General features: G+C 43.2%; 1 protein-coding gene across 1 annotated transcript; it reads right to left on the bottom strand.

Moving 5' to 3' along the window:
* Positions 1–581: 581 nt before the first annotated feature.
* LOC138185728 (uncharacterized) lies at positions 582–1763 on the bottom strand. The gene has a single exon (XM_069124891.1). It carries the CDS (start codon positions 1761–1763, stop codon positions 582–584), a length of 1182 nt encoding a protein of 393 aa, XP_068980992.1.
* Between the last annotated feature and the right edge of the window lie 11102 nt (positions 1764–12865).

The raw sequence follows: 12865 nt of genomic DNA, 5'->3' as shown, positions 1-12865 counted from the left end.
TAGGTAGTTCTCAAAGTTTTCTCCAGTGTACTCACCCCCGTTATCTGTTTGAAGTGCACTTATCTTATATTGATGTAAGGCCTCCACCTCCGCCTGGTACTCCTTGAAACACTTGAGTACTTCATTCTTCTTACTGATGATCCTGACGTGCGTGAAACGGGAAAAATCATCTATGAACGTTACGAAATAATTACCTCCGCCCAGCGACTTGCATTGTGTTCTGCCACTAATATCGCTGTGAATTATTTCTAAAGGACGCCGACACATGTGGTGGGCGGTCTTCGGAAAAGGTACTCTCGTCATTTTCCCTTTCACGCAGACCCCGCATGGTTCCTCGTGCATCCTAGAATCCTCCTTCACGCTCCTTACAGGGATTTTTCTCATCGCATTCCCATGTAGATGACCTAACCTCTCATGCCATGATACGATACCTTTGTACGCCTTAGCTTCAATAATCTCGGCGTGGTCATTGTCATTTCCAGGCTCTTCTTGATCGTTCCCCATGGAGACGTTTGCTGCATGCCTCTCAGGTGGTATTGTCTCTAGGTAGTACACGTTGTCTCCTACCCAAAGGTTGAAACTCAAAAGTTGAATACCATGTCCCCATCATCATGTGTGCCGACGGCCTCATCCTTCGTACATACAGTGGTGACGCCTTTCACTGCCAATTGCCTGATCGATATTAGATTTACATCTAAATCGGGTACCCACAGGGCGTTCGACAAGGATAGACTCCACCCGCCGCAAGCCTTGGTCATCTTCACGACGATCGTGCCTTTTCCTTTGACTTCCAGGTACCCCTTACCAATCCGAATCTGTCCGGCCGCAGGCTCGAAGTCCACGAACCGATATCTATCCGGAGTCATATGGTTTGAGGCTCCCGAGTCGAGATAGCTGATCCTATCCCTTTCCACGTGGTTGATAGATGATAAAGCCAGTGTGGAGATAAGTCCCTTGGATCTCGGTTTATCTTCCACCTTGTTTTCTGGGTCTTTCCCTTCCTTGTCTTCCTTTCCCTCTTGGCAGTTGTACGATATGTGGCCTCGTTTTCCACATTTGTAGCATTTTTTATCTTTTGGGTTTTTCTGCTTCTTCTTAGCGCCATCTTGACCTTGTTGGGGCTTGGTCTGCGATTGCCTGCAAGCCGCCATTGCACTATTCCTTTCGGATGGACCCATAGCCGCTTCCATTCTCCTTTCCTCAAGTAGGAGATCGGACTTCACGGCCCTCGATGTTAGATTCTTATCGAGCCTTACCGTCCTCAGGTATGTCGCGTAGTTTGGGTCCGACACGAGGCCGGCTAAGATGAAGCACGCCATCACGTGATCATCGATTCTTAGACCTGCGTTGGAAATTTTTTCACATAGATCGTGTATCTTACCGCAATATTTTCCGATCTTCATATCGGGGGTTTTTTCCATAGTACCCAGTTCTCGTATGTATAGGACAGTGTCCATCGACGTGGACCTCCCATGGACATCCTCCAGCGCCTTCCAGCAATCCCTCGCTGTCTTCAAGGACTTAATATCTCCGATAAATTCGGGGCGAACATGTCGGAAAAGATACGCACGTGCCATGCTGTCCTTCCTCATGCATTCTGGGTCCAGCTTTTGCGCTGCCGTAAATCCTGGTTCTATTGCCTCCCAGCAACCCAGGAAAACCAGCGAGGCTTCCGTCATTGTCTTCCAATACTCGTAATTGTCACTTTTTAGGACCGGCTTCATATCGCTGTCCACATCACTTAGTCTGTCGTGATCGGCCATGGCGTGGTCTCTTCTCGGATTATCTCGTAAAACACAAAAAAACTCAAAAATAATAACTTTTTTCCCCGCAGTTTACTGCCCTGGGCCCATAACCTGTTATTTAATAAGGTTTTGGGTTTATAAAATAACGATTCACTCAGATTCGTTTTATCCAATATATTTAGTCTAACAGTTCAGTCTTATAACACGTCTTACCACACAGGAGTCTTCAAGTCAATAGAACAACGTGGACGACTTCTAAGACAAAAGAGCGTCGTTAGAAGTCGTACCAACTTAGTTTGTAGTAACCAGCGATCATACCAACTTAACATTTCTCAACAGACAATGTGTACTACCTAGATAATACAATACCATCTGAAGGGCATATAGCAAACGTTTCCGTGGAGAACGATCAGGAGAGACCTGAGAAGGATGACGAAAACATTGAGGTCATTGAAGCGAAGGCTTACAAAAGTGTCGTATCATGGCATGAGAGGTTAGGTCACTTGCATGGAAATGCGATGAGGAAAATCCCTGTAAGCAGTGTGAAAGAGGACTTGAGGAAACATGAGGAACTATGCGGAGTCTGCGTGAAAGGAAAGATGACCAAAGTACCATTTCCGAGGACAGCTCACCACATGTGTCAGCGCCCCTTAGAGATTGTTCACAGCGACATTAATGGCAGAACTCAATGCAAGTCGCTGGACGGAGGTAATTATTTTGTGACTTTCATTGATGATTTCTCTCGTTTCATGTACGTTAGGATCATCAGTAGGAAGAGTGAAGTACTTAAGTGCTTCGAAGAATACCAGGTAGAAGTGGATGCTTTACACCAGTCCAAATAAGTGCTCTCCAAACTGATAACAGAGGTGACTACACAGGGGAAAACTTTGAAAACTATCTGAAAGAGAAAGGCATCTTACACAGGAAGACCGTCCCTAGAAACCCTGAGCAAAATGGGCATCCAAGGACAAATGACATCCAAGGGCAGATCAACAGACTGAGAGTATTTGGGTGCAGAGTCTGGTACCTGAGAAGTCCAAGCGGAGGAAAATTCGATAGCAAGGCAGATGAGGGGATATTTGTAGGATACGACAGACAGGTCAAGGGCTATAGGATTTACCTGCCGAAGACCAAGAAAGTGATAATATCCTGTCCTGTCAGGTTCGAGGAGAACACGTTTCCATACAAGAGTGTTAAGTTGGAAACGAGCAACATAAAAAGGAGATCCTCAGAATGGATATGGAATGTAGAAGAGTTTAAACTTGGAAGGGGAGTTGGCCAGACTGACGTCGAAACACAAAGCGATGGCGAAAACAATGAAGGGGGGACTGACTACTTCATAGACAATTTAGCGAGTGAGAATAATCCGGGGGAGGCTGTGAGTGTACCGATTGTGCCCAGGAGGTCGGCAAGATTACACAAACCAAAGACATGTGATAGTTGTGCTCATACTGCGATCGTTTGTAAAGCTCAAAGCATGTGTATGCCTGTGAATGTGTACGAACCCCTGAGGGGGCCAGATGCTCAAAGGTGGACTGATGCAATAATGAAGGAGTTAGACAATCTAAAAAATAAAGATGTGTGGGACATTGTGCAAAGGTCCTTAAATAGAAACGTTATAGACTGTAAGTGGGTGCTTGTGATAAAGAGAGATCCTGATAGGTATAAGGCCAGACTTGTAGCTCGGGGATTCTGGCAGAGACCTGGAGTAGATTACTCAGAAACCTTCAGTCCAATAGTGAAACGCAGAATTCTAAAAATTCTGCTTGCTTTGTGTGCGAAGAATGAGTGGGTTTACGAGCATATTGATGTGGAATGTGTATATCTCAACAATCCTCTGGATGAGGATATATGCATGGAGCAACCAGAATTTTTTAAGTTCCAGGAAAAGACAGAACTCAATTTGTGTGCAAACTTAAAAAGAGCCTGTATGGACTGAAGCAAACTGGGAGAATGTGGTTTAGGTACATAAATAGTATCTTGAAAGGTATGAGTCTGAACCCATGTATGAGTGATCCGTGTGTGTATGTAAATGCGTCCAAAGATCTGATTGTAGCTGTGTATGTGGATGACATTCTTGTATTTGATACGAAGGATTGGGTTGAAGTGTTTAAGACTAGAATTAAGGACAAATTAGACGTTAGGATGCTAGGTACAGACACTCAATTTTTATCCATCCACCTGAGTAAGCCAAACAGTACCACTGTTGTATTTGATCAATCCGTACAGATAGGTCAAATGCTGGATCTGTTTGACATTACTCATGAGGTTGGGGTGTCGACACCGTGTGGCGAAGGAATGTGAAGCCGGTTTCGACATTGAGTGTGATGAGCCCTTCGATAATAAGTTGTACGAACAAGCTGTGGGGCATATAATGTATACCGCAACTGCTAGTCGCCCTGATGTCGCATGTGCAATAGGAAAATTAAGCCAAAGATGTGCAAATCCGACTGTATCCGATTGGAAAGCAATGAGGCGGATCTTCAAGTACCTGTTGAAAACCAAAGACTTAAGGCTAGTATACCAAAGCACAGGACAACCTTTGAAGGTGTTCTGCAATTCGGATTTTACGGGCTGTACGGTAGATAGGAAATCCAGGAGCGGGTATGCTTTCATACTCGCTGGTGGTGCAATATCCTCGTTGTCTAAGAAACAACCAATCATAGCTCAATCGACGTGCGTGCGGAGTTCGTGGTGATGCAGGAGGCAGCAAGGGAAACTATCCATATGGATTTCCTTAGTTTTAAGGGAGTTGGGTCAATTGTCTTATTACCCTCGCCCTTGCAAAATTTTCTGTGTTAATATCGGGGCTATTTCATGGTCAAAGGATGAAGTAGTTGCCGAAAGCTCTAAACATGTCCAAGTGCGTTACTTTTATGTTAAGAACTGCGAGTCGAAGGAGATATTAGATTATACATATATACCTAGTCCTGAGAATGTCGCCGACATTCTCACCAAAGGTTTAAATAAAGTTAAGACTCAGTATTTCACCAAAGCTATGGGGCTTGTAGAAACTACGATCAAAGGGGAGTGTTGAGAAAAGTTAGGTTGGTATGATCGCTAGTTACTACAAGCTAAGTTGGTACGACTTCTAGCGACGCTCTTTTGTCTTAGAAGTCGACCACGTGTTAATTGACCAAGTATATTCTGTGAGTTAAGACGTGTTGTACGAGGCGAAGAAATATACCTACTGGAGAAAATCGAATCTGTGTGAATCGATTAATTATCAACCCCAAACCCACATCAATTAACGAATTAATCATACACATGTAAGTACTAGATCGATTCTTATTTAAACATGTTCGAACTTTACTTTTTTGAAAATAGAGCCTTAAATGGAAAAGTTTTATTATATATTTTTTACATACTTTCGCTTCTATCATACCATTGATTGTTTACTCATATTCAGTCAGTAATTAGCCATGTTCTAGTATGTTTGATAAATTCTCAAACTCGATTTTCTCGAAAACTAAACTTTAAATGAAAAGATTCTATTGTACATTTTATTTTTATTTTTTTCATAAGGAATAACTTCGCGCCCGCTTATACATGTTATTCGGATGTACCCTGTATATTCTACATCTTCCTTTCTTCCTTCCTTTTATCCCCTTCCTCTCTTCCTGTTCCTGAACTCGCATTTCTACATTTCCGTCAAATCCCCCCTCCCAAGATTACGTATTGCTTTGTATGGTAAAAACCACATTGAATCGGATGTTATAACTGTTCAACGGATACGATCTGTTTATTCGAACTATAAACAATTACTTCTCTCAAAGAAAAACATTCAGATCTCATGTATTGAAACCTGCTCTTCTCGTGAGGAGCACGTTGGCATCCTATCTTTTCTTTTCTTTTCTCGCGTGGAGGGGAAAATGCATTACGCATGCCCAGTGGCCCGCGTCACCAGGTTATGTGGGGCTCGGCAGATGGCAACGCCATACCCACTGAAAACCCATTCTCGTCCGAAGCCATCGTAATAGCGAAGAGTCTCGCCGGAACCGCTAAATAAGCATATTTCGGCGAGACCCCACGGCGCATCGACTTCTTGTATAATTAAGCTCATGGCATTCTCTTCAGTAGTTGCTTCTCGCAGTCACATTTCCCCTTCTCCTACTAGCCCGATTATTTGCGATTTCCTGGGCTTTCCTGGACATCATCACCATCCCACAAAATTTCCGGAACTCCCGTGTGGTCAGTGTCTTACCTGCAACTGTGACATTAAAGATCTTAGGAACTCTCATCCTCGTCAATAATAAAATTTCGGTCTTCTCCATTGCTATCTGTAGACTCGAATTCTCACACCAGCTGATGATCGTTCTCGTGTGGAGATTCAGAGCGCTCCTCACACTCTCCTTTTTATTCAGGCCCACCACTATAACAAGGTCGTCCGCAAAAGCAATGGCTCTTAAATTAAATTAGTTCGATTGTCAAATCTGGCCAACAGGCCATCGTAAACTATGTTCCACAATAACGGGTCCACCATTGAGGCCTGGGGAACTCCCGCAAAGATCTTTCTCTCTACAACTCGGTCCTTCAGGTAGTTCCCCTCGTCAATTTATAAGAGAGACTCCTACGCCTCGCCTCAATAAATGACCTCCCATCACAACGTGTTGAAAGCATTCTTAACATCGATGCACATCATTATGCAAATTAGGTCCTTCTTCCTGCACGTATCGACAAACTTGCTGACGTGCGAATTGGCATCGATGGTACTTTTCCTCCTACGGAAGCCTCGCTGATCCCGGTCGAGAGTGGCCGTGAACTCCTTCTAGGCCAACCTCTTACTCCTGAAGATGGCTAGCCTGAGCTCTTTCCTGCTTTTCTTATAACTCAAACTCATTTGTTCGGCGCACTCCTCGCTTCTTAGTCTAGCTTTCTGTGCTAATCTCCTCTTCTTGAGGGTCTCTTCTTTTCCACCAGTAGTTCGGGTTCCTGCTCCCCTGGGGCGAAAGACTTTCTTGTGCGATACTTCGCAGGTTTTCTCTGTAATCCTCTGCAGGGAGTCCTCCTGATTTTCCTGTCCGAGCTCCAAAAAATTAACTTTCATATCGTCAAAGTTCTTTATAAACATCTCAGGCACTATGGTTATGCCCTACTCTTGGGCATAACCAATCCCTTGAATTCATATAACACGTACCTGTGATCTGAGGCGCTATAATCCGTTTATGTCTCTTAAGGAGGCTCCCACTAACGCCCATAATATCTAGGAAACTCCTCCTGGTACTTTCCTGTAAGGTGGTTCCTATCTTGAACCTCCGACAGCATCCTTCCCCTTTTCCCAGTCTTGGTACCATCCCATGACATTGATGTAGCATTAAAGTCACCTGAGATGATAACGTTCTTATATCTCCTCATGGCTTCCCCTATGGGTATGTTTCTCCTGGTATTCGTCAGAGATGTTCAGACTGACGTTTGGTGAGCAGTATCCACTCACGCAGTACGCTTCCCCGATCTTGATTCCGACATATCGCTCCTCTTCAGCCAGCGTATCTTCGCTGGGGTGGAGGCTATTGAACCTTGTGTCCCAGATGGACGCGTCCCCCTCGTATCATTATACTAGAAGGGGAGCTGTCGATTAGGTTCTGAGATAATCACGACGTCGACTAGACGCTCCCAGGCAAACTACTGCATCAGGTCCTGTGCGAGTTTACTTCTATTAAGGTTGATCTGCAATATTTTCAGGGTGTCTGTCCTCTGGCGGTCCCTTCTTTAAACAGTTTCCTATACGTGATGCACGCTGACGACCCTGTAACGTGTCTAGTCCGTGTCTCAGACCCCTTATTACACATCGCACACCCTGGATCGTTGCCGCAGTTTGCGATCGTGTGGTTCCTCACGCCGCATTTGCCAGGACTGATCAGCGTGCACTTATTAGAAGTCTGCCCAATCTCGTGGAGCTTAAAAGTATCACACTACCTTTAGGAGGACCCGCATTGCGGCTATAGTGAGGCCAGTTCTTACCTTCATGTGCCCATTTTTGCCGGTGATATAAGATGCCGGCACCACAGCAATCGCCGTCTGCGTGCCTCACGGTGCCGTTCTCAACTATTTAACTTCGACCTCGTTGGCATTCTTAATCTTCAGCCCATTATCGATATCCTGTCTCAGGCCATCCCTAGTTTCCAGCGTGTCGATGTCCCCAATTTCCACCGATGCCCTACTCTGCAGAAGGTAAACAAGGACCTTGCCCCCTCTTGACTCCTTTATTTTGAAGGCAGTGTCGTCCCCTTTAACTCCCACTTTCAATTACACGAGGATACCCCCGCTCTTAGCGCGTCTGACGTCCGTACTCTCGCACAGCGCCTCCTTCGCTACCATAAGCTCCTTGTACGCCTGAAGCTATTCCTCACTCTCCCGGACTTACACTAAGAGGGCCTCAGATCTGTTTCGAGTTCTCGTCAACTTTTCTCTCCGGCCTTCGTTAGCCGGTGGCCTCCTTCCCTCGTTAATACTCTTCTTTCTCTCACGTCTTCTTTCTCTCCTACTCGTCTGGACGATCCACTCATCTCCAGAGTCGTTAGATTCTTTATCCCTAGCTTCCCCGTCGCCCTTTTCTCTCTTCTTACATACCCCCGCGTACGAGTTATCCTCTCTCTTTGCCCTTTTCTTCCTGTCAACCTTCCTATCCTCGAGCGATGGCACGGTTTTTCTCTTGTTGCTCAGTTCGACAGGCATCTTGTTTCTCAAGTCGCCGTTTCTTTTCCCGATCTAATCCGTCGGAGGGGAAATTTGCGTAGAGACATTAACCTCTCCGGGCCTTCCCACCTGTCGCCTAACTTTGCATCCCTTCTTGTTCATTTGTTTATCCAGTCTCTCCCAGTCGCTGTTCTTTTTACTATTGAACGAGTCGGCTAACTTTCTGATCTTTGGGTCCTTTTTGGAAAGTAAATGAAGTCTCTCCACAATATCTTTCATATTCAGAAAGACCCCTTAATGATGCCATTCACTGATCCTGACTATCACACAGTCTTCTTTGTTTTGTTCCGCGCTCGTTGTACTCTTTTGCTTCTTCAGCGCCGATTTGATAAACGGCTCCTTTTAACGCCTATTTCTGTTTACCATCCGAGTACTGTAACAGCTACTATCCGATACGGAAACCTCTCCTTCGGATGTGCTGACCTCCTCGTCGATGGCTTTGCTAACCGAGCTTTCCCAGTTATACTCAACCAAGTTACAAAGGAGTTTTCCTCCACTGCCGGAGCCATATACCCCTCCTTGACGGTGATGACGGTGACAATACTCGGCGCTATCCCTCCGTCATTGCCGCTTACTTCTAGGCTGCCGAGTTCTTTTCCCTTCACCACTTCTCGAATGTCATACAAATTCGAGAAGTTTCGTATTCTTCTTCGAGGTAGGGGGCGAGTACCTGACGCCCTTTTCTTTATTGTTCTTCTACGCCTTTCTTTGCCTCCTCCAACTTCGCTCTAGCTATCTTCAAAACTCTGGTCCCTGGTCGCATTTACCAAACGAGAGGGGACCACGGTACCCAGCCTCCTCTCGTCGTTTGGCCAGTCGCAGGATGACCGTCGGGTGGAATGTAGAACACCACGCAAAACACCGACGGGGCCTGGGGGCTCCGAAACCCCCTGTGCCGTAACCTTAATACTCTTATGTGTGTTATGCATAATTATCTTATCAAAAAAGAAAAGGCAGCATTGTCCAGGGACAGAGCCGCGTTTGTCATAATTGAGTTATACCAATGTCGTGTCCTTAAAACGTAGCCAAATTCGTTACCAATCAGTCCAAGTGAGTCTTCTCAAGTCCGTCAATACGTGCGGTCCTTGGCCCTGTATTCCCTTATTTCATCGCGATATATCTAAAGGCAAATACGAGCCACAACCCTAACCCTGTCCGTGGAACAGGCTAAATACCACAATAGAAAGCTAAATCACGAAATCAACGCGTCGAAGATCACCCAGGGTACAAGCTCTACACCTGTAGGGGAAATCTTCACGCTTATACCGCAGCAACATTGCACAACAGTGACCCGGCTCCTCTCACTTCACGAAATAAAAGTGTGACGATCCCCTAGAAGAGTCCAGTAACTTGGCGATAAGAACAGAGCATCGCTCGTAGCATCCAAGACTTTCAAATATATCCTACTGCCACGTATAGCCAATAGGAAGCTCTTTCTGTATATGCATCATTAAACTATGTTTTCATCTTCGACAATGTTTCCAATCAACCAAAAAATTTAAGAGAAAACCGCGCTTGCCGCCTTTATAAATGAAATATCAAAATGGAACTTTCAGGCAGCCGACTATATCAGGCTGACTTTCTCAGGGTTCCAATGTAATTTCCCGTGCTTTCAGATTTTTTCTTGAAACGTGACTTGGCAAATAGATAGCTGCTACTGTAAGCCATTATTTAAAATAGATTTGAACCGCGAGAAAATTTCAGAAATACCCAAAAACATCTCCAAAGTAACGGCTCAACAACGGTGGAACTCAATTAAAGCAGACTCTACTTCTGTCAACAAACAAGAGGTCCGTAATGTGGCGACCTCTACTCGAGGTTGCAAGTGGATAACGAACACCGCGCCTGGAAACATACTGACCCGTACAACAACATGGCGTCTCGAGAACGAAACTTCGCAAACCACCATTTTGTTGGGAACTTTCGCTTAGTAAATTCCTCCCATTCCAGCTAATTCCATGTAATTAACTCTTGTGATTGGAATAGACCTACTCTCCCAATCTTAAACTAAAAGGGGCGATAGGCCAATAACAAAGAGTGAAGAGAATAAATACTCTTAACAATGCAGCTTATCACATGGCTCTCGATACACCGTAGTATGCGCCCAGCTCCTATTCGGTGCTCGAATACCTAACTGTCGTGACTAGCAATAGTCCCCAGATGGCACGACAAGTTCCGGGTACTCGTTTAATGCTACGTATCGTAACTTGTACGTACAGGTGGCACCATCAATTCGTACATCGGCACCAGGCTAACGATGATTCTATAACCCTGCCCTGAGTAACGGGGTCTCCATACCAAGATGGTGACCGCCTGCAGACCCGTGCGGTTTCTTAATATCGATAACGTTTGCTATCGCGATAAGAAGACCTGCCGTGCCAAGTAAGTGCTACCCTCCACGTTGGCATCCTATCTACAGTGATCGAAACTTTCGTTCAAAAACTTTTCGTTGGGGTATCGGTGGGCTGTTGTGAAGTGGAGGATCATTGTGCATAAAATAGAGGAAGTGATGACTCTGCTGTGGTATAATTTCACGTAATTTGTTTAGAAGATGACATTATAAAATGAGAGTGTAAAAATCGCAATTAGGTTTCACTTGTTATCAATGTTATAGAGGCGAAAACATAGGGACATGAATATAGTTTCGGACAGTTCCTGTCCATACATTTATGGTAAATTGTCCTGGGTTAAATCTCTCAACCGTTGCATGTTGATTTCTGTAAGCTCAAATCCTGGCATTTTGTCGATCGAGGATACTGCAATTTGAGAAACTACCTCCATCCGTAAATATTACACGCTCGAAAAAGTGTGAATCGTGTTACAACTTATGTAGCATTCAATATCAGAAACTCCGTCGAATACCATACTAGTTGGATCTATCATGTGATTGATTTTCATTTGTACAATCTGTTCTTCTTTAATTCATGCAGGGTCGACCTGCAGTCAGACGTCGCAATATTAATTTATGATCAATATTCTTATATATTTTACGAGCTAATCTCTAATTTCCTGTTGCTTTGTAAATAGTACGCTACTTCCTCATTAAATGTGAAATATAAACATATTATGAATAAAGCCAGTCTAAGAATTATTAAAACTTTAATATTCTTTTCCGGGAGATGAAGTCACTTGCGACCTCTGGTTCCTTTGAAACTTTTGTTAATAACTTTGATCATGTTAATAACCTTATAAAATAAATTTGTTGCAATAAAAAAATGTTGATTTTAAAAATCATGTCCAAGATTAGGTTTGCACGAACTATTTTTTACAAATGTCCATCGATCCAGAGGTGCAGAATTATGCAGAATCATGCTACGGTGGTTTTTATACCTACTTTTTATACACCTTGTACTGACAATTTGTTCTCATTATTAACTACAGTGGGTCACAAAATTATTCGTATACTTGTCGACACTTTTTCTCGACCTATTATGTATGTTATATAAAACATTTTGAAATTGATACGGCAGCCAATTGTCACGATTATATTGGAGAATAAACGATTCTGAAAATGTATAATGTAGTTATAATTGCATAAAGGTATTTAGTATAAGTATACATTTTGCAGACAGGACAAAAGAATTTAAACAGGCAATCATTTACAATAAGTCTGAATATTCAGTAGGTACTCATAGTACTCAGTATTATTTCATATTTGACACCTATTACATGCTTCAGGTAATTATTCATACTATTTACCGACTTTTCACGAAATATGAATTTGCAGTAAATATCTTGTAATTGTAATATATATTTCTAATATATATATGTAAATTCTATAGAATTTAGAACACCAACCAACGGGTTCACTTTCCCTGTGTTTACTGGGAGTCGGTCGAACAATATAAATAGAGAAGGACGGGGACGTAGGAGAGAGAATAAAACAGAATTTCAAGAAGCGAAGATTGAACAAAGAAGAAGAAAGGCAAGTTAAGAGTTAGAAGGAGAAAGAGAAGAGAGATTAGAAGCAGAGAGTTTTTAGGAGATACGGAAGAAGACTTAGAAAATCGATTCTTGAGTTTTCACGAATCGATCGCCTGATTTTCAAAAATATTACACCATTACACATATATATTTTTAAATTCAAGTTATGTCTGATATAATATATCATTATAATGCTAATGAAATTTCAACATGTTTTATATAACATGGAAAAATACACATAACGATTCTCTATTTTAACTGTACGAATCCTTTGCAGTGTAAATATATTGCCACACAATGGTCTGGGAACCGGAATACGGAGGTCAAGATTAAAAACGCTTTCATAGCGACTTTCTTCAGCACATATCAATACTATGTGAAGATTAATGTCTAATTTACAAAAGTTAATCCTAACAACATTTAAGATTTAGACAATGAAAACATCTCACTAATTGATATTCTGCTCCTTTATCAAGAATTCATCAATTTCATTCAATTCC

The sequence above is a fragment of the Bombus flavifrons genome, chromosome 12 (assembly GCF_040668555.2).
Source record: "Bombus flavifrons isolate JBK064 chromosome 12, iyBomFlav1_principal, whole genome shotgun sequence".
In the NCBI taxonomy this organism is placed as follows: domain Eukaryota; kingdom Metazoa; phylum Arthropoda; class Insecta; order Hymenoptera; family Apidae; genus Bombus; species Bombus flavifrons.
The sequence above is the reverse complement of the archived record's forward strand: the minus strand, read 5'-3'. Positions and strand labels throughout refer to the sequence as shown.

Excerpts from the sequence above, each read along its gene's own strand:
- LOC138185728 (XM_069124891.1), bottom strand. The coding sequence starts at position 1,763 with ATGGCCGATCACGACAGACTAAGTGATGTGGACAGCGATATGAAGCCG.